The sequence below is a fragment of the Phocoena sinus genome, chromosome 13 (genome assembly GCF_008692025.1).
Source record: "Phocoena sinus isolate mPhoSin1 chromosome 13, mPhoSin1.pri, whole genome shotgun sequence".
NCBI classification, from domain to species: domain Eukaryota; kingdom Metazoa; phylum Chordata; class Mammalia; order Artiodactyla; family Phocoenidae; genus Phocoena; species Phocoena sinus.
Window position 1 is genome coordinate 29,994,334 of NC_045775.1, and position 27,667 is coordinate 30,022,000.

Here is a 27,667-nt window from a genome sequence, read left to right on the forward strand (position 1 = left end):
GATGAACCCTCCCTCCCCTTTCTATTCCCAGTCATGGCAGTGGAGATCATAAAAATGCTTCTTCCATGTGTCTTCCCTCCTTCCTTTCTTCCTCTCCTAGACAAGGAAGTGGCCGTCTCTGTTTCCATGGATTCGGAAGCTTGTGCCTCTCAGGACAGCCCAGACCCCGGGTTGCTAAGGTGGTGGGTGGTGGTGGAGAGCTGCGGCTTCGGCCTGCGCAGCGCAGTGGGGCGGCGACCGGGAGGCGATGGGGAGGCGGGCGCAGTCGACCCAAGGGTGGAGAAGTGGGAAGGCGAAGGACGCGCGTTCCCGGGCTCGTGACCGCCGGCGGCTCGGGGAACCGGCGCCCAGAGAGCCCAGGAGAGATGGCAGGCAGCGGGGACCTGCGCGTCATGGACACCCTCCGCCTGCTGCTGCTGGTGGCCGTCCTGCCCCTGGTGTCCCGGGGGGTCAGTCGGGGAGCGGCAGACTGGACCCAGGAGAAGGTGAGGGGCTGCTGCTGGGCGATTGTACCTGGGAGGCTCTTGCGGGTGCGGGGACTCAAGAGTCCCGTGACCCCCACCTAGGTAGGATGGGAGGCGGGGCAGAGCCGAAGTCCCCGGCCCCTGCGCCCCGAGGAGTCGGGGCTCTGCGTCCTCGCTGGCCGCGGGGATGCTTTGGAGATGCCACGGGAGCTGGGTGATGTCACCGGCCTCCGCTCGGCTGCGGTCGGATGCGGGTACTGATAGGCACAGGAAGTGTGACTTGCCTGCGGTGGCGGAGCCGGGAGGTGAGGGTGCGTCGCCGCGCCGCCGCCCGCTCGGGACACGCGAGGCCAGCGGTCTCTGCGCTCCTGGCCGCCGGGATGCTGGCCGCGTCTGGCGGTGTGCCCACCGCTCCCTCGCCGCGACATCCAAGGAAGCCCTCCCGACGTTGAGGTCTCCATGCAGTCTCAGCACGGTCCTGTCACTGTCAGTCTGTTTTAGATTTTTAAGCGGATCAGCTCCGAACGAAGGAGCTTGACTGGAGACATGCTTTACTTTAAATAAATATATATATATATATATTTCTCAAAAGACAGTAAAATGCAATTGTCAGAGAAATGTATAGAGTTGGAGATTTCACATGAGGAACTTAGGATAAAAGTGATTGGCAAGTTTCCTTTGTGTGAAGTATATAGGTTTACAATTATTTCCCTTTCTTGTGTAACAGTTTTGAAATCCTGAAATTGCTAGGAACTTAAACAAAGGTTAATGGTATTGGAGTAAATGGTATACTTTTAAAGATACTAAGAAAAGCAGCAATGTAAAGGGATATAAACTTTGACAGTGTTGTTGAACAGATCTTTTAAATGCTTACAGTCTGCCAGTATTGATTCGCAGTATTGATTTGCAGCTTGGAAATCCAGGACGTAAGGTGAATGCATAGGCCCTCTCATGGTCCACATGCCTCTCCTGCCCAGCCACAGGCGATGTGTATGAATAGCCCACTTCAGCTCTCTGGGTGACACTTACAGCTTCACCATTCAAGGGCCACAACATGCCCCACTTACACATGGACACCACTAGCCATAGGGAACCTGGGGAGGATGAGGGTAGTCAACCCAAGAATAACTTCATTATAAGAAAAGCTTCCTTTGCTGTGCAAAAGCTTTTAAGTTTAATTGGGTCCCATTTGTTTATTTTTGTTTTTATTTCCATCAGTATGGAGAACAGTATGGAGGTTCCTTAAAAAGCTACAAATAGAACTACCATAAGACCCAGCAATCCCACTACTGGGCATATACCCTGAGAAAAACCGTAATTCAAAAAGGGACATGAACCACAATGTTCATTGCAGCACTGTTTACAATAGCCAGGACATGAAAGCAACCTAAGTGTTCATCAACAGATGAATAGATAAAGAAGATGTGGCACATATATACAATGGAATATTACTCAGGCATAAAAAGGAACGAAACTGAGTTATTTGTAGTGAGGTGGATGGACCTAGAGTCTCATACAGAGTGAAGTAAGTCAGAAAGAGGAAAACAAATACTGTATGCTAATGCATATATATGGATCTAAAAAAAAAAAAAGGTACTGTTGAACCTAGTGGCAGGGCAGGAATAAAGACAGACGTAGAGAATGGACTTGAGGACATGGTGTGGGGGCGCGGAGGGGGGAAGCTGGGGCGAAGTGAGAGTAGCATCGACATATATACACTACCTAATGTAAAACAGTTAGCTAGTGGGAAGCAGCCGCATAGCACAGGGAGATCAGCTCTGTGCTTTGTGATGACCTAGAGGGGTGGGATAGGGAGGGTGGGAGGGAGGCTCAAGAGGGAGGGGATATGGGGACATATGTATGCATATGGCTGATTCACTTTGTTGTACAACAGAAACTAACACAGTATTGTGAAGCAATTGTACTACAATAAAGATCTATTAAAAAAAATAAATCAGCAAAATCTTAGCAAAAAGAAAAAGAAAGAAAAGCTTCCCATGGGGATTCAGCACAGACTTAAATCTTCTCCTTCCTGACCAGAAATTGGGAAGGGGCATTAACTACCGAAATGTGGAGCCACCAAATGTGTCTATGATACATGGACATGAATGGAACTAAATGAGGTGGGGACTGTTTGAAGGAGCTGCTCTGAAGGGATCATCTACAGGCAGGATGTATTTGTGGGTGGGAGAAGGTGCTGGATTCTTACAATGTTTTAAATGAAAGAGACTAACTTTTGAGAAATGTCTTTTAAAGCACGCATCCCTTTTATATTTAAGAAACTTCTGATCGCTTTTCTATTGGGAAATTGTTTCCTTTAAAGTGGTGCAAGCTAAAGAAGCAAATGACAAAATCAACCATGACAATTCCTGATTTCTGGTTCCCCCTGCCCTCCCTTACTCTCCAGGCTTTCATAAAGTCTTCCAGATGTCATGTACAGTTTGAAGCCTGGGAAATGAATTAATCTACACTAAAATACATGCCTTCCTGCTCTGAATGGCATTTAGCTATTTTAGTCACGTGGGGTGTGCCCTTGGCACACTGGTCTGCCCAAAGGTGAGGTGTGGTAAAGGAAGCATTGATTTTGAAATCCATTTTCTTTGCTTTGAAATAAAGGTGTGTCTCTAACAATGGGATCTAATATGTAAAAACAGTTCAACCCTAATTTTTGGTTGTGTTTAGAAGACCGTGGTTTGCTTATTTGAAACTTGTAAACATTGTTTTCCATAGAAGTAATATTATAAGTTGTTAGATTCACAGGTGGGCCCACAGGTGTATACTTAGGGGCATTGGCATCTGGGTACCAGGATTCTATATATAAGCATCTGACTTGAATCTCACTGTGTCTCTGTGAGGAGGGTATGTTCATCCCCAATTTACAGATGAGGAAACTTGATCACCATTACAGCAGCGAACTGAAGAGCCCTCATGTTTCCTTAGTTTAACTATCCCTTTATTATTGGATAGTTAGGTTGTTTCCAAACTTTATTGTAAAGCTGGGACCCAACATATTTTAATTGGTAGAATTTTCCTTTATTATTTGAGTCATATTGAGGGTGGAGGGACAGATTTTTTGAACAGAGGAACCTTGAACAGGAAAGTTAGCTTCACCTAAAAGTCCTCCTCCAGGGTAGTTCTGGAGGACAATTACTGCTCTCACAGCATTTCACATTCTTCTGCTTCTGGAGCCACATATATTCTAAAAAATCTTAGGGCTCCCCTCCTCCATGGTTCTAAAAGTTCTTAGCCATCTACCCCTCTACCCATCGTGATTCTTATGAATCATGAAGCAGCAATGGAGACTCCAAGGAAGGGACAGGGGGCCAGTGGTAGCCTGGGTATTGGTGGCAGAGGGAGAAAGAAAATGTGCCATTTTTGAGCTTCTACCATCTGGCAGGTAAGTACTATGACATCCATTATACAGATAAGGAAACTTTTCCTAGTCACAGCTAGTAAGTGAGGGAGCTGCGATTTGGCCCTAAATTGTTTTCAAAGCCTGCACTACTTTGCTTTTAGATAGAGGGCTGCTAGCCTTTAAAGAAGACAGAACTTTATCTTATTCACTTCCCAACTGTTCCACAACTGCATTTGTAATATCAGTGGCATCTGACACAGAAAGAGTTCAGTAAATGCTGGCTGGGTTGAATTTGCAGTAGACACAGGTGTTAATCTGAGTGCTGTCTGGGAGACGCTCATATGGGATGGAAACTAGAATTGAATTGGCTATGCTTCTGTAATGTTCTCCCTTTAATTCAATGGTTTGAGACCTCAAATCCCTCTGCAAGCTGGGCCAGCTCTACAAATTATGTAATTAAACTCCTCTTTGGCCTGGCACCATGGGATTAGTCCAGAGGAGATGCTGTAGGATATCTGGGTCACACTTTTTTAGCTGAAAGATTCTTGTCACCCAAAGCAGACTTATTGTCCTTTCTGCCTGGATGAAAGACAAGGCAGGGGCTGTAATAGAGACTCATTCCTCTGAGAATGCCTGTCCCAATAGAAAATTGTCTACATGCCTTTTAACTGAAATAAACCTAGAATAATTGAGGGTTGGCATTTAACATTGGGCTCACCATAGTTTTGCCTCATTTGTTTACTCTCCTCATGCCCAGCCCACACTTTCTTTCCAGGTTTCCCCTCTTCCTTCTTCCTCTCAGCCCCACATAGATGTTTAGATTTATTGGATTCTGAGAGTCAGCCTCCACAAAAATAGAATGGATGCCATTTAGTTTGGAAAAAGCGAATGCTTTTCCATTCAGGGCTTTAATAAATATCAATAGAAAGGCTTAAGTAATTAAGGCCAGAGAAAGAGCCCGGTGACAGTGACAGAGACATCAATGATTTATTGGACAGGGGGCTCTTACACATCCAAAACAAAGCGTCCTGGAGTGACACTCCACCCCACTGGGCAGGTGGGCAGTGCGGCGGGGGGAGGTCATGGCAGCAATCTTTAATATAAATTGCCCATTTACACATCAGCTTGATTTCCTTTCACTGTGGACATGGAGTGAAGGACCACAGTGACCAGGTAGGTTCTGGGATGGAGTAATAGATAGTGCATAGAAAAGGAGCCCCTGGCCAAACAGCCTTTGACACAACAGTTCTTGATTGTCACAATGACTACTGGGCCAACTCAACTCTAAATCATCCCAAGCATCGACTCTCAGAAATTCAAAAAGAACAAAGCCCACCAACATTGACCCACAGCACTTCCTGGCCCTTTGCAACAGGCAGCCACTTGTCTTTCCTGACTTTATAATTTCTGTTCATTCAACTGATTTGGTATATATGATGGCAAACATGCCCATTTTACTTTATTATTATGTAAACATAATCTTAGTGAAGTTGAACTATTTTAGAAAAATAGTTCATCTGTCGATTCCACATTTGATGAATTCATCCAGTATTTATTGAGTGTGCCACGTGAGCTGGGTACTGTGTGGTTCTGGGGAGAGAGTGGAAAATAAGAGAGATAGTTCCTGTCCTCCTGGAGTTGACCTCTTGCATGAAATCAGCCATTAAACAAGTAAACACACAAGGCCTCTGGGCTACAACCTGAAATGAGCAGGAGTTAGCCAGGTGAAGAGGAAGGGGAAAGCCTTCAAGGTAGAAGGCCTGAGCCTCACACTGCTTTGGGTCCTGGAAGGATGCCAGGTGACTGAAGCATGGTGAACCCGGGCAGGGGCAGGGTGGGGGGGTGAGTGGCCCTGCATGGGGCTTGTGAGGCAGCAGGAGAGACCGGAGGCTCTTGTTGGCCGTGTTAAGTAATGATTAACCATGTAAGTTTCCGACTTCTTGCCTCCATTCTCTTTTCACTTCTCACATTTCTATTGTTGTCTTTTAGCTCCTTCTTCCTTCTCAAAGTGCTGTTTGAGAGTTAACAGGAGGACTTAGATCTGAGGTACCAAGGAGTTTAAAGGCTGCAGCAACAAATTTACTAAGGAAATATATTTTAAAATGTATTACCAGTAAATAAACACAAACCTTGAGATGTTCCAGATACAGCATCGATACATTGTATTTAACAGTGGAAGTTCACAGACAGTGTAGGAAGGCAGAGGAGAACTAGCATGGGATGGGGAATCTACAGGGCCAGGATCCTTTCTCTCGAACTTACCTGTAACTCTCCTACAACCTTGGGAAAACCAGTTGGTTTCTCTGACTCAGTTTCCACTGACAGAAAGCAAAGAGATTGGATGATAATCATCTCTCGGTGGCCTTTCCAGCTTGGAATTCTATCCCTCTTAATGTTTCATAGACGGTAATAGAACTAATAAAACTTTCCAAATAGTTACTGAGGCAGTTTACATGTATTAGCTCAATTATAATTACCCTAGGAAGTAGGTGTTATTACCTCCCTTTTACAGATGAGAATGTTAAGCCTTAATAAGGTTAAGTAACCTGGCCAGCTAGTAAGTGGTGGGGAGTTGAGTTGAGAGGCTGAGTTGAAGGGGGGCTGCCTGGACCCACAGCTCACGCTCTTTGCATGATAATACCTGAGAGTGATGCTGAAGCATAGCAAAGTGTAGATGGGTATAAGTAATTAGGCAACAAGCATTCTCTAATTCCACAGTGTCCCATGGAGTGAAGATAGCCATGTGATAACTTAGACATAGTCAATTTACACAGGTCTTGGAAAAAGCTGTAAAGTAGACAGGGCTGCCCTGAGCTCTGTTTTGCATTCCAAAGAATTTGTGTTACCTTCAACCTTCCCCTTAGGGAAGAAATCCTCTGATCAAGGAATCACACTGATGCCTATGGGGAGGAGTAACACATTCCATCACTGAGTACCTGATAAGCATGTAATGAATGAATGATTCATCATTACTCGTATCACATGTAAAGTCATATCCAAAATACAAATTTGAATGTTTGTTCAGCTGCTTAAATTAAGGTTCACTTAATTAATATATAAGTGTACCAAAGAGTGTGAGCATTAATAGAATATTAAAATAATTTTCACTGAAGGCAAAATGTGTACTATTTAGTGGGTTATAGAATCATCAAGCTCGGCTGAAAAGAATTGCAGCAATCATCTAGGTTAGTGCTATTCAATAGCAATATATAACGTGAAGCACATATATAATTTAAAATCTTCTAGTAGCTCTATTAAAAAAGTAAAAGGCGATAGGTGAAACCAATTTTAATACTATATTTTATTTAACTCAGTATATCAAGAATTTTCATTTCAACGTGTAATCACTATAAAAATTATTAGCGAGATATTTTACATTTTTTTCATGCTAGGTCTTTGAAATTCAATATGTGTATTACACACATTGACTGTCTACATTTCAAGAGCTTAATGGGCACATGTGGCTTGTGGCTACCACATTGGACAGTGCAGATTTAGCTCAAATTCCTTTATTAGTATTTTGAGGGGAATGAGAATTTAAGGGACCTGCCCAAGGTCATCCAACCTATAAATGGCAGCCAGAAACTTTGAATCTAGTTTCTCTCACCCCAAGAATATACTTATTCTGTAACACCTCACTGGCTTTTATAAAGCAATTATGCTAACAAATTATATTGTTTTTTGGCTGTAGTTTTTGAAATATTAAGTTTCCTTAAGACTAGGATATCAATTGTTATTTGTAAACCTTAGTTTTACAAAGCAATTGTACAAAAATTATTAAAATAACACAGGCTATAAGTGGTAAATATTACTTCTCAGGTTCAAAGCATTATATTAATTCTGTTTTAAAAACAAGCCGCCAAAACAGTTTAAGTTCTAGATCTAAGGGGCCAATTTTAAAGTTGAGTAGTTTAATTTACTTTGTATAACGTAAGAGCTATCCCTTTATTTTGAGGTTCAAAGCGAATATTTTACAATGGCAAGTGTCTCAGGATAAGTCTTAAACATATTATGAAATGATAGCCAGTTAAATAATTTTATTTGATCCTCAGAATTATCACCAACCAGCCCTTTTGAATTTATCGTCTCTCCGACAAGTTGCAGAAGGCACCAGTATTTCTGAAATGTGGCAAAATGACTTACGACCGTTGCTGATTGAGCGATATCCCGGATCCCCTGGAAGCTACGCTGCTCGCCAGGTGAGAAAACAGCACACAAACCTGAAGGCTGTGGAACACTTTGCTTTCACATGAGAGATAACATTATGCCTGAAGTGCTGAGTTGTCTGATACTCAGATCTGTCATCTCATCTTTTTCACTAAAATAAGCACCCAGAAAACCAAACAACTGAGAGCAAATATCTGTTCTGAATTAAAAGATGCATGTTAACCTAAATCAATTTATGTGTGAAATCTCTGTCTGGGGTGCAACATCAGACAGGGTACTAAGTACTCAACTCTTGATCATTTCTATGACACAACCCCAAGTACCCAACCGAGTTTTCTTGGACCCTAAACACCCAATATCAACAGGCTTGGACATTTCTTTCTTAACCACTCTGGGTCAAGAGTGAGTTACTGTCCTAATAAGCCTTTATTCCCCTTTGGGAAATTGTATTCTCCCAGGAGGGAGAGTCAAGATCAGTGATAAGCTACTCTGTCCAGTACAATGCTTCTCAGGCTTCTGACTCTGGCCCATGGTAAACAAATATATATATTTTACATTTTATACACACAAACATAGAGTTAACTGATACAAAAGTTTCATGAAAAATACTATTACCTGCAATCTACCCAGATATTAATTCTATTTTACTATTTATTATTATGATTTTTTAAAAGCTGGTCATGACCCACTAATCTGTTTTCAAGGCACACTGATTTGCACACTGCAGTTTGAAAGGCACTGCTATAGAGGGTAGATTAAGCCATAAGGTGGGCTAGACCTGAATGTCTCTCTGTCTCCTTAGTGTCAGTCCTCTTAAGCAATCAGAAACCCCAGCCCTGAATGACTATTTTTTCAAAGTAGCCCCATTTTAAGGGGCAGCTTGGGAAGGAATGGGGTGAGGCTGGCCTCTCATATCCTCCTCTGAGAGTAGCCCACCTGCCCTAACACTTCAGGCAAACACCTTGGCACTCCGCTGCTGTGACAGAGGGACACCTGCAAGGCCTGGCAGCACAGCTGGTGGGCTCTTCCTTTCTATCCAGTATTTGGCTTCTGCTTTTCAAGTTGAGCCCAGATGCCATTGTCTGTTGCCCCGTTAGCCTCTTGTCTTCTATCCAAACAGCTCTTGCTTCCCCTAAGGACTTAGGTGGCAGAGACCCAAAGAGCACCTTAGTTCTTTCCAAGCTCTAGGCAGAGTGAGGAATAATGCTGATGATGGCTGATGTTCATCTGGCACTTTTTTCAGGTCAGCCACTTTACAGAGGTCTTTGCATGGATCCTCTCATTCCATCCACACAATAATTGTGGGTACAATTGTTCTCCCAGTGCTACAGATTTAAAAAGACCTGAGGGGGCTACTGTGGTGGCGCAGTGGTTAGGAATCCACCCGCCAATGCAGGAGACACGGGTTCAAGCCCTGGTCTGGGAAGATCCCACATGCCACAGAGCAAATAAGCCCGTGCGCCACAACTACTGAGCCTGAGCTCTAGAGCCCGCGAGCCACAACTGCTGAAGCCCGTGCGCCTAGAGCCCGTGCTCCGCAACAAGAGAAGCCACGACAATAAGGCTGCGCACCACGACGAAGAGTAGCCCCTGCTCACCGCAAATAGAGAAAAACCTACGCGCAGCAACGAAGACCCAATGCAGCCAAAAATAAATAAAATTAAATAAATTAAAAAAAAAAAAAAGACCTGAGGCTTAAGTATGCAAATTAACTCACTCAAGGTTGTACACATAGCAGTGATGAGGCCAGAACCAGGACTGGTATCTGCTTGACCTCTCTATCCAATCCCTGGAGAGTGGTAGCAGGGAGAGACCAGCTCTGTGGTGTGTGCTTACAAATGTGTCCAGCTCTGTATCTTCTCAGGCCCGGGTCGGAGGGTGAGGTGCATACCACTCACTTCAGTGACCTCCCCTGGGCCTCGTCTCCCAAGCATTTTCTAAAAGAAGTTCACAGCACTTACTGGGTCTTCCCCAAATCCTCGGTTCCTCATTAGAAAAAATCTAGGTCTGTAGCACTCACTTATCTCCACTTTTTTCATTTCCCCATACTATTTGCTCAGAAAGCCAAGTATATACCGAGAAATGTATGTGCATACTTCAGACCTGAGGTTCCTTGCCTGTGACCTCTAGAAAGCCATAAAGACAACAAATATTGCTGTTTGATCTTTAACTTCAACAGAATAGATTTCACAAATAATACACATAGGTTCTGTCATGGTTTTAAAAATTCATATTCATCTAAAAGTGTTACAGAATCCATAATAACATCTTCCATGTCATGTGGGGTGGAGGCAAGTGAGAAATTTATTGACGGTGCTTTGGAATGTGCTGGGAATAGCTGCTGGGCTACCTGCACATGGGCTGGCTGACAAAGTAGTAGTCCTAACAGGATGGTTGTGTTAGAAATCTCACTTAAGAGATTTGATTTTATAATTTTGGGGAAAGAAAATTACCACGAGTTTTAGGAAAGCTGTCCCCTAAGCTGTGGAAGATAAATGGTTCCCTCTTTTGAAGATGAGGTAGATGACCCTGAGTTATTATGAGGGAACTACACTTAATGGCTTTAGTTTGACTAGGATTAGTACCTTTTATTCTGAACTACATTTTGACAAGAATGGTGGAAAATTATTTTTTTCTCCTAAGGCGTTTTTGAGCACTAGATCAGATGTTTTATAATTCATAGAGTTTCAGGGTTATAATTAAAGGAGACTCTAAAATCTAAAAAAAGTGTGGACTTGATATAAAATTGGTTAGTGATTTAACTTTTATCAGTTATCAATAAAGATGTGCATTGCTATGAATTCCCTTTCAGAAGATAATATGGGAACAATATCCCATAGTCTGCATTTTTATTGTCTCTGATCAATGGGCCTAAAGCTGCCTGTTGGATTTTTAGAATATTTTTATTAGAGAAGATACTTTATTTGTAAATTTAATACTTTGACAGTATTAAATTTTAGAGGATTTCAGTGATTTCTAGCTGAGAGAGGAATAAAAAATAAATTTAAAAAATCAGGGTGGTAAAGTCTCACTAAGGAGCAAGCCAGAAACTTTGTCTAAAAGAGGCAAGCTTGAAACATGGTGGTTAAAATCCCCTGTGTATGTCCAGTGCATCTGAGTAGCTAAAGCTAGGCTTCTTCATTGAAAGGTATGTGTATCCCTGAATGGAGGGCTCTGGGTGGAGGGCCTTCAGCTTGGAGCCTGAGAGACTAATATATGGTCCACCCAAAAGGGAGGAGGACCCTGAAGTCCCCAGTGGCAGGGTTCAGCATGCAGACAATGGTCTGTTTGCAGACTTATTGCAAATATCGCAGGATCTGCTTCCTCCAAACAAATCTGGTCTACTAATGACAGTGTTTCTCAGAACTTGGAAATGAGAATGTAAGTGTAATTAATTTGACCCAGGATCATTCACCAGTGTTAACCTAAAATCCCCTGGGGCCTTCCTCCCCAGGAAGTAGAATGCCATGTTTACTTTTATCTTTCTCTCTCTTCCTCTCTGTCTCTCCACTCCCACTCTTGGCCTGTCTCTGTCCTCTCTCCTTGTCTCCCCCTCTATTTTCATATCCTTTTCTTTGTCTCTCTTTTCAATCTCCATCTCTCTCTGTCTCAATCTATCCATCTCTCTTTGTCTCTTTTCTCCCTTCTCTATTTAAAAAGATAGATGTATAGAAATCCAAGATACAGTCTGTACTCTAGATTGCATTTTAGCATGCCTGGTAGGCAGAGGCTTTTGCTACCTGTAGTTAGAGAAGCACAGCTGCTTTAGATGCCCTCTCATAGCCTAGCACTCCCTGTTCAGGGGCACTCTAGTGAGAAGAGCAGTAGCTTCTGGAGCCTACTCTAGAGAATTATAGTGGGAGCTTGCAGACTAAGTCTGCAAGCCAAAAGCTCAACTGTAAGGGATATTGGTGACCTAATTAGATTATGCAGCCAATTTGATTGTTTATAAAGAAATTAGTTGCTAAGATAAATAAAAATATTTATACTGAATAAAAAATGTTAGTTCAGGCAGAACCCTTTTTGGGGCATTTGCTGATGCTTTTGTGGATTTTAGTGTCAACACAGATATCAGAAATTATGGCCAAAACCTGTTCACTGGATGAGGAATGAGTTTGTGTGTGAGACTTCAGCTGAGCAAAGCTAACAGATAACATCTTTTAAAATCCCAATTCATTTTGTAAGCATGTAGGCAGCTATTGGTATTGAACACATTTTATGGAGCAGCTCATCATCTGGATACCAGATGTTCTGGCGGATGTGCTTTTTATTTTTTTTTAAGGTTGACCCCTTTTATGGAAAAATTTCTTTTCGCCAAAGTCTGAGGATAACTTATTTTCAAATTCTCTGGAAAACTTGTCTTAGATGCAGTGATTTCTCTCTAGTCAAACTATTCGTGTTCCATATCATATAATTTTATATAATCTCATTGAGAATAACTTATTTGTTATAATCAACCCATATTTACTGATAGCCTACTGTGTACAAAGCTCAGTGCTAAGAATTGTGGAGAATAACAAATGAGATATGAGTGATAATTTCAAAAAGGTTATAAAGTTTTAAAAATTATTTTTATATGAAAAGACAACCTGTAAATGTGTAATAGAAAAGGTAAGGTACTGTGTATACATGCTCTTTAGGCCAAAGTCCACCTCCTGACAGAGAGCAAGGAGTGAATATCTGGGAAACTGTTTGTTTATTTGGCTTTTGCAGGGCTGACTGTAGAGGCACTGTCCTCCCTCTGGCTTAGTTTTCCTCTTCCTGGAAGCTTCCTGCCCCAGTTGTTCCAAGGCCCTTGCCTACGTGTCATGTCACATTAGTCAGGGCAGGTCACACAAGACTTGGCTAGGCTAGAAAGTCGTGTGTGGAGGGGAATCTCCCATTCTTTTCCAGTCATTATAAGTTATTTGTTTATCACCTCAAGGTCCATCCCCACTGGATGTTCATTGTGGAACAAACTGCCGGATGTGTTGATGGTTAGTTTGTTGTGTGACTTAAAAATAATTTTTTAAGGCAACTTACAAAAATCTGTATAATATTTCAAAATGAAATAAATGGAACATAGTGAGGAAAATAAAGCAAAGGGAAAATAAAGATAGGAAAGGGCAAATGGAACAGCAATGAACTCACCTGTAGCTTTTCACACCACAAACTCTAGATTCTTTTTATTTTTTTAATAAATTTATTTATTTTTGACTGCATTGGGTCTTTTTTGTTGTGTGCGGGCTTTCTCTAGTTGTGGCGAGCGGGGCCTACTCTTCACTGCAGTGCGCGGGCTTCTCATTGCGGTGGCTTCTCTTGTTGTGGAGCACGGGCTCTAGGTGCGCAGGCTTCAGTAGTTGTGGCACATAGGCTCAGTAGTTGTGGCTCGTGGGCTCAGCTGATCCGCAGCATGTGGGATCTTCACGGACCAGGGCTTGAACCCGTGTCCCCTGCATTGGCAGGCGGATTCTTAGCCACTGTGCCACCAGGGTAGCCCTAGATTCTTTAAGAAGACACCTCCAGTCCCTGAAGTGGTGTTTCTTTTCCATCTGCTGTTTTTCCCTGTCAGTCACCATGTTGCTCACAAAGCCCAAGATGACCAGGAGAGATGGGAAAATAGATTCTTCCTTATTTTCACCGGCGTTTGCAGTGGGTCTAGACCTGCCTTGAATGCAAAGGGAAAACTGCTTGATATGTCATTATGGTTCAGAGTTGCTTATTGATTCTTAGAGCGGGCAGAACCCCAAATATCCCCCAACCATCCCCTTGTAACGGGACTCTCTGTGAATTATCCTTAACAGGGGAGCATTAGTATTTTTTGTTAGTGTTTGTTACATTATGAAATATTTGCTGACTAGGGGCACATACTAAGTGCTTCGGACAAAAAGAGCTGCCATGTGCAGTTCTCACCCTCAAAGAGCTTAGAGTAGAAGTTATGACCTGTACGACCCACCTAGTATATCTAATTTCTCAAACCTGTCTTGTTATCCTCCTAGAAATATTAAAAGTGGGCTTTAATATATACTGAACTGAAGCTCCCTCTCCTGATGTGCAGAGATGTCCATGACACACTGTTAAGTGAGAGGGGCAAGGAGCAGAGCAAATATAGAGTAGGATTCTATTCTTATAAGAATATACATCCCTCGGCCAAATATACGTGTTTGAGCGCTAGTACATTTTTGTATAAACAAGGAGAAAGGTGTGGAAAGATATACAGCAGACTCTTAACATCGATAATATTAACAGTTGGTTGAGTTGGATTGGCAGGGGGAGGTTAAGGGAGAGGGAGATGATTAGCTTTTCCTTTAAACATCCTTGCTTCATATAATAAGCATGGATTGCATTTTTTAACTTGAAAGGCATTACATAAAATTTAACTGTGTAGAGCTGAAATTTTGTTTTTTGTTTTGATCAGCACATCATGCAGAGAATTCAGAGACTTCAAGCTGACTGGGTCTTGGAAGTGGATACCTTCTTGAGTCAGACACCCTATGGGTACCGGTCTTTCTCAAATATTATCAGCACCCTCAATCCCACTGCTAAACGACACTTGGTCCTCGCCTGTCACTATGACTCCAAGTATTTTCCTCATTGGGACAACAGAGTGTTTGTGGGAGCCACTGATTCAGCTGTGCCATGTGCGATGATACTGGAACTTGCCCGGGCTGTAGACAAGCAACTCCTTTCGTTGAAGGTATCTGTTTCCCTCTTGTAGATTCCTGAGATAAAACATGTTAGCAGTAATTCAGAGTGAATTCTAGAATCCTTGGGTGAGTGAGAAAGCCATTTAGAAGTGTAGACTTTCTGTACATTTTGTACTAATTTGTTGCAAAATGAAATGAAGTTGAAATAATATTAATTGGAAGATTATATTATTTAAAATGTCCACCATGGGCAATAAGTACATGATAGTATATTCATTGATTGGCACTTGATTTCTTAGTTATGACTACACATCAAATTAAAAAAAATTTTTTTTTTTTGCAAAAAATGAAGAAGGTGGAAGGTTGGTACAGGCATGTGTAGGAGAATTATGTTTATTTCTTCTTGTTTATATAGTCATGGAACATCACAGCCTTCTATACTGAGATGTGGCGGCCTTGAGTCAAGGAGGGAGTTTCTGCTAGTGGTTCTGAAGTAGACAGTGGGTAATTCAGACACATCAAGATGAAAAGCATGAAGCAGAAATGTATTATTGTTATTATCTGTGAATCTTGGCTCAATTTTATACAGCATAGCAGAGCTTTTGTTACATTCTCAGCTCAGAATACTTCTGGGACTCTCAGATGTTATTTCAGTCTCTGTGTTCTTAAGTGTATATTGAAAAAAAGTGCTAAGCTAGATGAAGACACTTTGTTCAGATATCACTCATAACCAAGTAAACACAACAAAGCAGAAACAAAAAACTTTGTTCGCAGGCAACAAATACCTTTTTTTCCCCTCAAAGCTTTATGAAGGGGCCAGCTTTTGATACAAGGGGGGTAAAGAAGTAAAAGATTTATCTTGTAATGGAAGTAATAGAGATATTTGGTTCTATTTTTGCTTTAGATGCTGAACTTGAAGAAAGCAAGAATTGTTTATAACCTCTCAGTATCCTTTTCACTGTTTTTTCATTTTGTTTTGTTTTCTGAACCTTCTATAATGTCTTTGTCCCATGCTCTGTCCTGCTTTTAACTAGCATCCTTTCCCAGCAATTGGGTGAGAGAGTTCAGAAGCTGATATAAAAGGTTAATTTTTCGTATTTGCATTTCTAGTGTAAGTACATGAAGTGAGGTGAAGTATGACTTAAAGACACAATCTGTGTGGTGGGCTCACAATCTCTTGGTGAGCTCCTTTACTTTTTTCCATGTAATTCACACCTGCTTTTGGTGAACAGAAACAGAAAGGACTGAATGAGTTGTTGCGTGGGGATCTCCATTAACAAAATACTCATATATTCTTTTAATTATCTTTTCTAATAGAGGTAAGCAGTGATGTGGACAATTAGAAATAAAGACTGGTTTTGAATGCAAACTTTGAGAGTATCAGTTTTATTCTTCCAGTTGTACTTTAACTAGATTTGTATTAAGGACATATTTTATGTCCTTCAGCTGTCATGGGTTGGGTAAGGGGTGGAAGAATGTGACCTGGGAGAAGACTGGATAGGAGACTGGATGATGGTTCCAATTCTTTGCAGTCTTCCTCCTCTAGCAATAAGATTGCAATTATACATTCACCTCTTTTGTCTTGTAACTTTGCTGTGCCCTCCCACTTTAGCAGGTGGTACTTCCTCATTTCTTGTCTCTGGAGTTGGTTATTTGACTTGCCTTGGCCAATGGGATGCTAGTAGATGACACAAACAGAGGCTGGAAATGTGCTTGTGCAATTGGACTTGCTCTGTCGTGTCTTTGCCATCGTCATGGGGAGAGCGTGCCTTGGCTGGCCTGCCAGTCCCAGGAGGAGGCTAAGAGGCTTGTGGAGCAGAGCCAAGCTAGATGACTGCAGGGTGAAGCAGAGCTTCTCCAGCCTAGACCAGTTGTCCCCAGTTGACCTGCAGACCCCACAGAACTCATGATTGTTGTTTTAAGCCACTGAGTTTCGGGTGGTTTTTACACCTTAGTGTTGTGGCATTAGCTGATACAGCCTTGGTTGGGGAAAGACTGCAGGTAACATACTGACCCTGTTAACACTGGTTACTAGGCGTTTGTCATATTGCCAGGAAGAATGACTAGAAGAAAATCTAGCCATACAGATTTTCTAGCTCCGAGATACTAGGCTGAGTTATTAGAAGTTGAAGGCCACAGTTATTTTTCTGCCAATCCTAAAAAGAAGTAAAAAGAGCAGGTTGCCTCACAGGACTCAGAGTAATCGTCCAAAACGGTCTATGCCTATTTAAATGAAATGGTGCTAAGAGAAGAGAATGAAAGGAAGTCATTGCACTGAACACTGGAGTCGCCAAGCTGTTGACATTTCTGAGGCACCCGAACCTTCAAGCTTGCAGAATATGAAGACTGTCTCCTTTTGCTTCTGCCCTGGGCATGAACAGAATGTCTCCGGTCCCAAGCAGTTTTATTCTGCCCTGGTGTTCTGTTTGATTTGGAGTTAGAACTTTAGAACCAGTCAAGGCCCTTTAGACAACTGGAAACTTAGACTGTCTCCACTAATGTATGCACTATACACGTGTTGCCAGTGAGACAATCTGTTTCATTACTGAGTTCTTATTAAACCCTGAGTGCATATATAGTACACACATAGACACATCCTGTACTTAGTACTGTCAGGAGTTATGAGAGACTCAAAATACAGTAAACTCTCCTTTTCTTGGGGCCTAATTAAGGAGTAATATTAAGACAATTGAAATGATTACCATGCAAAGATAACTTACTTTTCACTTGATAAAGACATTTTCCTCCTTCTGATGAAATCACCCTAAAACAATCAAGAAAAATTCCATCTTTGAAGAATCCAGTGAACATCTGGAAACCACCATATGAAGACAGAAGGTGAATGGAGAAAAGGCAGATGACATATCAGAGTAGAGAGACGTCACATTCCCCAGAGGGGAAAAAGGAAGCCAGTGGTCCCCTGAAAAATCCTGACTGGCTCAGGGATGGGAGGGGACAGTAAGGAAGGCAGAAGTGAGGCAGAGGGCGGAGGAGGGGAGTGTTTTAAGTCTGTATAAGGAGTACTTAGGTATATAAGATTTCTACCCCACAGCTGGCAGGTAGGTGAGTATTCCACCTGTACCCTTGTAGGAGATGACACGATATTTTTCTGGAGAAATTGAACCAGGGAGGTTCTGGATGTTGGGACACCAGATATAAAGGAGGGCAGTAATAATGTGCCTCATGGAAATCAGTGAGTTTAGGGGAAAGACTACACACGGAGCAGTGAGATTCCCTAGCCTTCCCTTACTTCCAGCACGAGAAAGACAGCAGCTAGCTCACACCCATCAGACAGGAACCTGGAGGATCCTTCTCTGGAGAATGTGAACCACCTCATAGAAAAGACCCACGGACAGTGACATTTGGGGATCCTCAGTGAAAACACTCACTGGGCATCAGATTGCCCTGCAGTGGAGCCAACCAATCTGTGTCTCTAATCAGTGTTTTAGTATCTTATTGTTTAATGCAAATGAACACAAAGGATGATCAGATATTTGAGGGCCATCTCCAGCATGAAAGAAAGAAAGCAAAACAAATAATGCAAGTTGAAAAATGAACTCAGAAGAAATAGTGTACAGGAGCAGAAAATAACTTAAAGAACACTATTTTAATATCCTTAGAGAGATAAGAGGAGAAGTGTTATCCATAACAGATTAAGGAAACATCAGATGCAGTTCCTCCAACGGGAGCACATTCCCCAGTACTGCACAGGGGCGGAGAGAGCAAATGGTGGTGTATTTTTCTTCATCCATGTTCAGCTGCCTGAGTGCAGGCACAAAGCAGCTAGAGAGTTGGACTTAATATTATATTTTTGCCATGTGAGTTTGACCAAGGCAGAGGGAGGCACAGGAGTTGAGTGTGTACGCAGGGAGCAATTAGAATGATTGACTCTGGAATTTAAGCTGAATATATAGTGAAGTGAGGACATCATAAGGGTAAAGGAAAGACTGGGAAAAGGTGAACATTTCAAAAGATTATGGATTCCAGTGGGGTTGAAGGATTGTGGGGATAGGGTACCAGAAGGACTAATCTGAAAGGTGAGAGTTGTTGTCAGACAGTGGAAAGTATAAAATCAGTCAGAATCCTACTCACCCTTCTGAGTTCCACTCAAATACTGTCTCTTTCACGAAGTCTTCCTCGACACTCCAAGGATTCCACTTCTCAATCTATCCAATTTCCAGAGGAGTTTTGTGTTACGTTTGTGACCCTTGGTACATTTTGCCATACCCGTGTATTTGTTTCATCTTTCCCTAACCCAACTAAAGTGTAGGTTCCTCTGAGGGAGAGACTGTAATTACCATTCTTTGTATCTCTGTTGCATTCCAAGGGCAGATTCTTGAACCTAGACTCAGTACAACACTGCAGACTTACATAAGGTGAGAAGCAAGAAAGATTCGCATTGTTTCAGGTTGGATTCCCTGGGAGGTGCGCTCTGACGTGGAGGTTAGCATTTCAATCACAGAGTAGGGAGTGGCCTTGACTCAACACCTGTGGCAGGGAGGGGAAAGAAATGGGAGCAGGCAGAGGGAGAAGCCGGGCTGCCATGCAGGCTCACCAACAGCCTCAGCCAACCCCTGGGGAGCTCTGGAGGTAGCATGGCCCTTTAGAGAGCCCCCAGCACCTGCTTAGGCCAGTCATTGGTTGTAGGAACCCCCATGACTGAGCCAATCCTTAAAGGGACAAACAACTGAAGGCCTTCTGCAGACACCTCTACTGGCAACAGGGACAAGGCACCCTTCTGAAAGGGACCTGGGTGTTGTGTCACAGTGTCTGCCACTGCAGTTCCATAGTTCCAGAGTTCTCTAAGGAGTAAGAAAAAAGTATAAGACTTCTCTTTTCAGAGGGAGTGAAGAAGGTGAGATTTCTGTGACTGAAGACTGTGGGACCCGTGATGATTTTCAGAGAGGAAATGGTGCAAAATACATTTTGGCATATTTTCACTCGCTTTGGCTTCTTCCTTTTCTTCACGGCACATCTGTCTTTTTGTCCAGTTAATAGGAAAGCGTGCTATTTTTTAGTTCTCATATTTTTGCTCTTTTTCTACTGTTTATTTTTTTAAATCAGAATATTTCAGACTCGAAGCCAGATCTCTCACTCCAGCTAATTTTCTTTGATGGAGAAGAGGCTTTTCTTCACTGGTCTCCTCAAGATTCTCTGTATGGGTCTCGGCACTTAGCGTCCAAGATGGCATCAACTGCACATCCACCTGGAGCGAGGGACACCAACCAATTGCACGGCATGGTGAGTCCAGGTAATTTTCACGGTGCTGCAGCTACAGACTCTGCTTCAAAGGAAGCCTGTGGCAGGGAGGGGAAGCCAATTAAAGACCTAAAAATGCCAAGGCATTCTTGGAGCAGAGTGTTTATAATAGAACATTTTTTTGGCAGGCGTTGGGTTTTTGAGGAATCCCAGAGCTAAAAAAGAATGATTCTAGGTTAGAAGTTATGTTTGACTGAGCTCAATTAAAATGATGTAAAAATTCAGAATAAGGAAACATAAGATTCATTTCAGTCCCACGGGAGCACATTCCCCCAGTAAATATTAGAGGTGGAGAGAGCAAATCCCATCTTTGAGGCCTCTGTCAAGCCAGAGGAGGCTGGGGTCTTGGGAAATGGAGTAAGAGTGGAACATAGTATGGGGATGAGAGTGAAGAATTTCCTCGGTGGCTTCAAAGCATTATAGTGACTCCAAGTGTGTATAGGACGTTTTGATGTGTCAGTTTTGACGTGGTGTTTTGGCATGGTGGTGGAGACATTTCAGTGCTGCCTTAAAACCCTGCTCCTATTACCAAGTAATGGGTGCAACTTATGGCCCCCTACTCATCCCCCATTCTGACCCCACAGCCCATACCTAGTCCCTTACTCCACCTTTGAATTTCCTTCCTATTCTGGCTCTCTTCCCATATTTGACTTTCACTCAGTATTTGAGTCCTCACTAACCACAGCATGGAACCCCTGAGACTTCATTCTTCCCTGTGGCTCCATCCATCCCTGGCCCTCACCCTATCTGTGAACTGATAGCCTGTTTCTAACCCTCTCCGTTCATCCCTGTCCTTTGCCCTATCACTGACCTTCACCCTATGAGTCCAAATGGCCACGTTCAATGTCCTCTGTGAATCCAGCACATCTCATGTTGGCTTTCTCTCTGTTCCGTTGGCCACTGGCAGCTCATAAGGGGTTAGGAGAACACAACTGGTACCTCATTAAATCACTTCTGCTCAAGTGGCTAAAAAGGGTTCAGAGGAGAAGAGACCTGATTGATTGGCAGGAGGAACAAAGTTACTTGTTTACCGGTCCAAATATATGAATCCATAGTGATAGTTAGACCATTTTTTTTCCCCCAGAAACAAACTCTTAGGAGCTTATCCAACCTTATGAATATACTCCTATTTCAAACAAGCCTATTTTTTCCCAGTGAATATATTTAATCATCATTCATGAGTTAGTAGATACTATGTCTTTAGAGTCATATAGACTCTGAAAATATTTATCTATTACATGTCAGGATCAATGCTAGATATTTACCCATACCTTACCTCACTTATATAAATCAGGAGTTCTTAATCTGGGGTTAGTCTTCAGGGAGTCCTCAAGCCTGCTGATGCTTTATGGCTCAAATAAGTTAAGAAACACTGGTTTATTATAGAGGCCTATAGCCAGAAAGGACCTTTAGAGATCAGCAAGCTTGAGCTTCTTGTTTGATAGAAAAGGAAATGGATATCCAGGGACTAAGCTCATAGAGCTTCTAGTCAAGGAAATTTTCTTATATGCTGCTTTAAGGAATAAATAGTTACTATCCAAATGCTCTCCTTTGGCAGCTGTGTTATTATAGACTGGGGATAAAATGGCTAATTAGAATGGAATAGAGGATCAGACAGGCTTGCATGCCTACATGAAAATAAAGCAAATGTATTCTTTTTTTTTTTCCTATGAGATATTTATCCAAATGTCCTCCTTCTAATTTATCCTTAGTGATATCCTTCTGGGGTTACAGACAAAAAGAATCTACAATTTTCCATTTGTCCACATTGCATAAGCAAGATTTAAAAATTTCCCCCAAAGGATTCACTTACAATGTTATTAAACCTTTTGTTCATTTATACAGCTCCCCGTTTTGTTCTCAGTTATTAAAGTGCAGTTAGTTTTTTTTTCACCTATTCTGCCTTTTATTAATTTTATTTATTTATTTTTGCTGTGTTGGGTCTTCATTTCTGTGCGAGGGCTTTCTCTAGTTGTGACAAGCGGGGGCCACTCTTCATCGCGGTGCGCGGGCCTCTCGCTATCGTGGCCTCTCTTGTTGCGGAGCACAGGCTCCAGATGCGCAGGCTCAGTAGTTGTGGCTCACGGGCCTAGTTGCTCCGTGGCGTGTGGGATCCTCCCAGACCAGGGCTCGAACCCATGTCCCCTGCATTAGCAGGCAGATTCTCAACCACTGAGCCACCAGGGAAGCCCCGTGCAGTTAGTTTTGACCGATTTTTTTTTTTCCATTGATGAGTATGAAATGTGTTTTGGCGACAGTAATTATACAATATTTTTTCTCCCTTAGGACTTATTGATCTTACTGGATTTAATTGGAGCTCCAAACCCAACATTTCCCAACTTTTTCCCAAACACTGCCAGATGGTTTCATAGACTTCAAGCAATTGGTAAGCACCACTGTTATTAAAGAGTCAAACCTGGTTTCTTCCCACTGACAAACACTGAGTTTTAAAATTCAGAATTTATGATTTAAGTGTGTGATTTGAGTATACAATATACTTTACTGGCTTTTTTTCTTGCTTTATTGATTAGTTTATTATTCCTACTCATCTCTTTTAGCAGGCCCACTTTATTTTCCTGCATGAAACTGAATTTTGAAACGGAAACATAAAATACTACATTTCATATTTGCATATCCTTGGAAATGTCTTGGAAATATTTTCTCAGAGTCCTGTTTGAAGCATATGGAATGCATTTTTAGGGAAAACTCAGCAAAGCATGTTGGATAATGATGAATGTTATGTCCTCATAATGATACCAAAAGATATTCTTTAATGTTTCTTTCTTTTCCATCTCAGTCATTGTCATCTTCTCTTTTCTGCTTTATGCAGATGTGATTTTCTTTTAAATCTAGTACAATCTCTGCTTATTTTCCAAAGGAGTAAGAGATGGCGATGCAACAGCAAGCCAAAATCCTTCAAGAGTCATTTAAGGGAAGGTTCAGTGTCAAATAAATGAGTGGAAGGGACCAGATAAGGTTAGGCCAGACCAGCCAAGGAAACAAAGATATCTATGGCTCAGGAGAGAGGCTTGGGGCTTGCAGAAGGAAAAGGAGAATAACTTCTTTCTCTTGTACCTCCACTCCATACACCCCTCCCTCTCCACACACATACACACAAACACACAAAACAAAACACAACAAAGCACAAAAAATTGGCCTCAGGGAGAGGTGAACGTGCGATAGAATTTTATTATAGAATCCAGGCCAGGAGCCCTGCTTTGAGGCAAGAACATCAGGCTAAGAATTCCTTTCTAGCCACACGAACTTTTTGGAGCAGGATAGGGTTGTACTTTCTTCTCAGCAGTGGGGAAAATGCTGCCATCTCAACTCATGCTTTTGCCACGGGTTCAGAACGTGCTTATATCCAGATCTAGAATATTATGAAAGAAACTTTTACCTGAACCTCAGACGCTTATCTTTGGCAAATTTAAGTTTCTAGTTTGAAAGAATTGCTATTATTAATGTAAGCTTCTTGGGGACACTTCCTTAGAGCATGTTTTCCTTACTTTGAGTAGCCTCAAGAAATTGGGTTTGGCCTTCTGTCAAGGATTTGATTCCCTTCTCTTATTTCCTCCACTGGAATGAATTTATATCAGTAACTCACATCTTAATACAATTTTAACCCATTGTATAACCCACTGAGTGATACTTACACTTCAAACCATATCTCTAATTGTATAAGGAAAAGTTGTATCCTAAGGTAAAGGAATTATAATTATCAATAAACAGATGGGAATATTGTTTTGGTCATAGTAAGGGCTTTCTTGATGTTCCTAAAATCACATTACATATGAATGCTTACCACTCGGTCTAATTTTACCCTTTAAATGTAGTAATTAAAATAACCAATCCTGGAAAGTTTCATTCAGTTGCCTTAAACTCTTCTTGTGATCTCTTATCATCTTGTAACATAGGCTCATGTTATATGTAATCCTGTAATACATGGGTTCTATATTGCAAGATGACAGGACTGATGGAATGTAGGCCAGTGGTTCTCAAATTTTAGTGTGCATTAGAATCACCCGGAGGGCTTGTTACACCACAGATTGCTGGACCCCACCCCCAGAATTTCTAATTCAGTTGGTCTGAGGTGGGACCAGATAATTTGCATTTCTAACAAGTTCCCAGGTGGTGCCGATGCAGCTGATCAGAGACCACTTTGAGAACCACTGATGCAAGTCATAATAGGTATCCCTTTCCCAAAGAGTGGTCACTCAGTATAGTACTTCATACCTATTCTCTCTAAGGATTCCCCTTTCAAGCTCTGCATCTCCTCGTAAGGCATCCTTCATGCAGGATTGAGGATCTGTAAGTATCTGCACCTGTGTTTTTTCTCTCCATTTTCCTCTAGCTTCTCATTCTCCATCTCTCCATTGTTCTGTTGAGTTTCTGATTCCAAGGAGGTTCTCACCTGTAAAGCTAGAATCATGTGTGACTCTTAGAAGGACTCCAAAATGTCCACACCCAAGTTCAGCTCAGAGGGTTTTTTTTCTTTCTTTTTTACCAAGAACAGTTTTATTAAGATCCATGGTCAGTTACAAGTTTGGTTTGGTTTTTGGTCACTGGTCCCAAATGCCACTATTCTGAGTTTACATCAAAATACAAAGCCCAACATTTACAGTTTGAAAACTTAAAAAAACAGACGCCAAAGACAAAGGCTTTTAAAAATCTCGGTTGAAATGTTCTCCCTGCTGCGTCATCTGTAGAATGAAAGGCATGTGAGATGCTGTGAGGATTTCTGACAGTGAACTCGTATTCATCATGTACTTTGAATATTTAAATGTTACCCAAATATTACTGTGTCTTTGAGTGCTTGATTTGATTGAAGATACAAATGATGCTTTTGACCATCTTTGGTTGTAAACGAAGCCGGCAGCCTACCCTCAGGGGACAAGGTGGTGACGGCCCTGATGACCTGCTGAGTGGCCTGGGGACGTCTTTGCTCCCATAGGGTCTCTCCTCCTCAAAAGCAGGCGTGTGGCCCAGACTTGGAACTGCTGGGAGAACAGAGTGGCCCTTGCTTTGCCAAACGTGGCAGCAAGATCAGCTTTAAAATCGCGAACCAGAGGAGAACAATTGTCTAATTTTGTTAGGGCTCTCTTTTAGGGCCTGATTCTTCTTTGGAGCCAGAGGCTGGGTTCCTGTCCTGGGGTTTCACCGCCCACCTCCAGGGCAGTGAGGGCAGAGGCCCGGGGCCCTCTGGGGAGGCCTGACTCCTGCAGCTCAGAGGTTTTTGTCATGGGTGTACTACTGCATAATGTTTTAAAACCAAGTGTCAAGATTTCAAACTCCTTATGCATCTGACTGTTGATCAGATAAAAAGATACGTTCATCTGCTGTCTAATTATCATCTGCAGAACATGAACTCCGTGAATTAGGTTTGCTCAAGGATCACTCTTGGGAGAGGCAGTATTTCCAGAATTATGGTTATGGAGGTGTGATTCAGGATGACCATATTCCATTTTTAAGAAAAGGTAATGTATGAGTGTATATATGTATGCATGCCTGCACATGTGTGTTTTTTACCTATTATATTTATTGTACTTTATGTGCATTTGCGACAGTCTAGAAGTGTGAAGAACCATTAAATTTAAAAACTGATTAAGTAAATCATTCACCAATCATCTCATGGCTTCTGTTTTTTTGTTATGAAAGTCATTCCAAATCCCTGAGGACACTTTTATATTTTTTCCTACACATAGAATATTTATCAAATCTCATATACCTCTGAACATGCTGCCTTCCCTTTCATAGAGCTAGATTGTATTCTTATAGTTTGTGTAACTGTGGTGTTTTCCTGCTAATAAAGAAGCAATATTCTTTTTCTTCTTTAAAATTTATTTATGTTTGGCTGCATTGGGTCTTTGTTGATGCGCGCGGGCTTTCTCTAGTTGTGGTGAGCAGGGCCCGATCTTGGTTGCGGTGCGCGGGCTTCTCATAGCGGTGGCTTCTCATTATGGAGCACGGGCTCTAGGCATGCAGGCTCAGTAGTTGAAGTGCACGGGCTTAGTTGCTTTGCGGCACGTGGGATTTTCCTGAACCACGGCTCGAACCCATGCCCCCTGCACTGGCAGGCGGATTCTTTACCACTGCACCACTAGAGAAGTTCTGCCTCCCTATTCTTTATGTAGGAGCAAGAGTTATCTTTAAAAAATGTCAATCAAATTATGTTACTTTCCTACTCTAAAGCTCTGGTAGCTTGCCATCAAGTAGAAAAAGACCCAAAGTCTTTATCATGACCTACAAGGGCCTCCATTTTATACCTCTTTTCTCCCTCACCATGACCTCCTACCTCTCTCTCTAATATTGCTCTGATCCAGCCACATTGCTTGAGGAACACATTGCCATTCCTCAAGCAGGCCAAGCACACTCCTACCTCAGGACCTTTGCACTTGCTAAAACTGCTGCCTGGAATGCTCATCCCCAGATCTCCACACAGCTTGCTTTCTCCTTTGTTACATCTATTTAAGTGTTAGCTTCTCAAAGAGGCCTTCCCTGATTTTAAATACCTCTTTATTGGCCCTACTCTCTGCCTCTCATTCTCTATTCCCTTACCTTGTTTTACTATTCTTTATAAGCCTTCTCACTTTCTAAAATTATTTTTTGTATTGGTTTCTTTCTCTAGTAGAATGTAAGCTTCATATGAGCAGGGCTTTGCCTTCTCACTGATGAACCCTCAATTCCTAGAATAGGGGCTGGTACATAGTAAGTGCTTTATAATTATTTACTGAATTACTTAACATTTGTTTAATGAGTGAATGGCTTTGGAGTATAAGGGTAAGATACAGGGAAGTACACAGAAGATGATGAACAATCAGCTGTGTTTATATAATATAGTATAGTACAGTATATAGTACAGTCCTACTCAGATTTCCTTGAAGAATGATACTTTCTAGTTTACTCATGGGAAATATGCACTTAATTACAAGTTGTTTCATCTTGTTAGGTGTTCCAGTTTTGCATCTGATACCATCTCCTTTCCCTGAAGTCTGGCACACCATGGATGACAATGAAGAAAATTTGGATAAAACAACCATTGATAATCTAAACAAAATCCTAAACGTCTTTGTGTTAGAATATCTTCATTTGTAATATTCTGGTTTAGTTTATGATAATTGCATCTAGTATTATATTCAAAAGTCAAGGCACCCTTTAAAATAATCTGACTCCAGATGCTGTGTGGAAACTTCTATCCTATAGATTCATTCTATAGGTATCTTTGAATATCCTAGATTTATGTCATGTCCAAATTGCTTATTCATTTTCATCTAGTGATAAAGGGAAATGTAAGAAAAACTGAAGGTAAATATCTTTTAAAAACTTCTTTAGATAAGAAACTATGAAGCTAAATCAGATGTGTATAGTCAGTATCACGTTTTTCTAAATCGTACTTAAATATGATGGTCATGTGCAAAGTGCAGCCTTAGTTTTATGATTTTCTTATATTTGGGAATCTATTGCATATAATACAAAACAGAGATGCAGTTTGAAGACTCAATTTCTTTGAGAAATCTTTGTACGGTTTATTTCATGGAACTTAAATCAGAATTAAATGCCATGTTGTGAATGTCTTTTAATATATGAATGAAAAATTGTATAACTTAAAGTATAGCTCAATTTTTATAGAGTTTTACAAATTTAACATTTTTATTGTAAAATAATATAGTCAGTACCAAAAATCTAGAAAATGGAGAAAAGAAAAAAACCCTATAATTTCATTATATTAGCAGAGTAACCATTTACTCTAGTTTTCCCTCACATATTTTCAATGCAGTTTTTATGTCATTATAATCAAA

General features: G+C 41.6%; 1 protein-coding gene across 1 annotated transcript; it reads left to right on the forward strand.

Moving 5' to 3' along the window:
• The first annotated feature begins 267 nt into the window (after nucleotides 1-267).
• QPCT (glutaminyl-peptide cyclotransferase) lies at nucleotides 268-27,667 on the forward strand. The gene is made up of 7 exons (XM_032653790.1): nucleotides 268-485; nucleotides 7,872-8,018; nucleotides 14,384-14,662; nucleotides 19,677-19,853; nucleotides 22,158-22,257; nucleotides 25,229-25,345; nucleotides 26,818-27,667. The coding sequence occupies exons 1-7, from the start codon at nucleotides 366-368 to the stop codon at nucleotides 26,961-26,963; spliced, it is 1,086 nt and encodes a 361-aa protein (XP_032509681.1). The 5' UTR covers nucleotides 268-365; the 3' UTR covers nucleotides 26,964-27,667.

Excerpts from the sequence above, each read along its gene's own strand:
- QPCT (XM_032653790.1), top strand. The coding sequence starts at position 366 with ATGGCAGGCAGCGGGGACCTGCGCGTCATGGACACCCTCCGCCTGCTG. Across the intron at positions 19,854-22,157 it reads CCAACCAATTGCACGGCATG|GACTTATTGATCTTACTGGA; the intron begins GTGAGTCCAGGT and ends TTTCTCCCTTAG. Across the intron at positions 22,258-25,228 it reads TCATAGACTTCAAGCAATTG|AACATGAACTCCGTGAATTA; the intron begins GTAAGCACCACT and ends TATCATCTGCAG.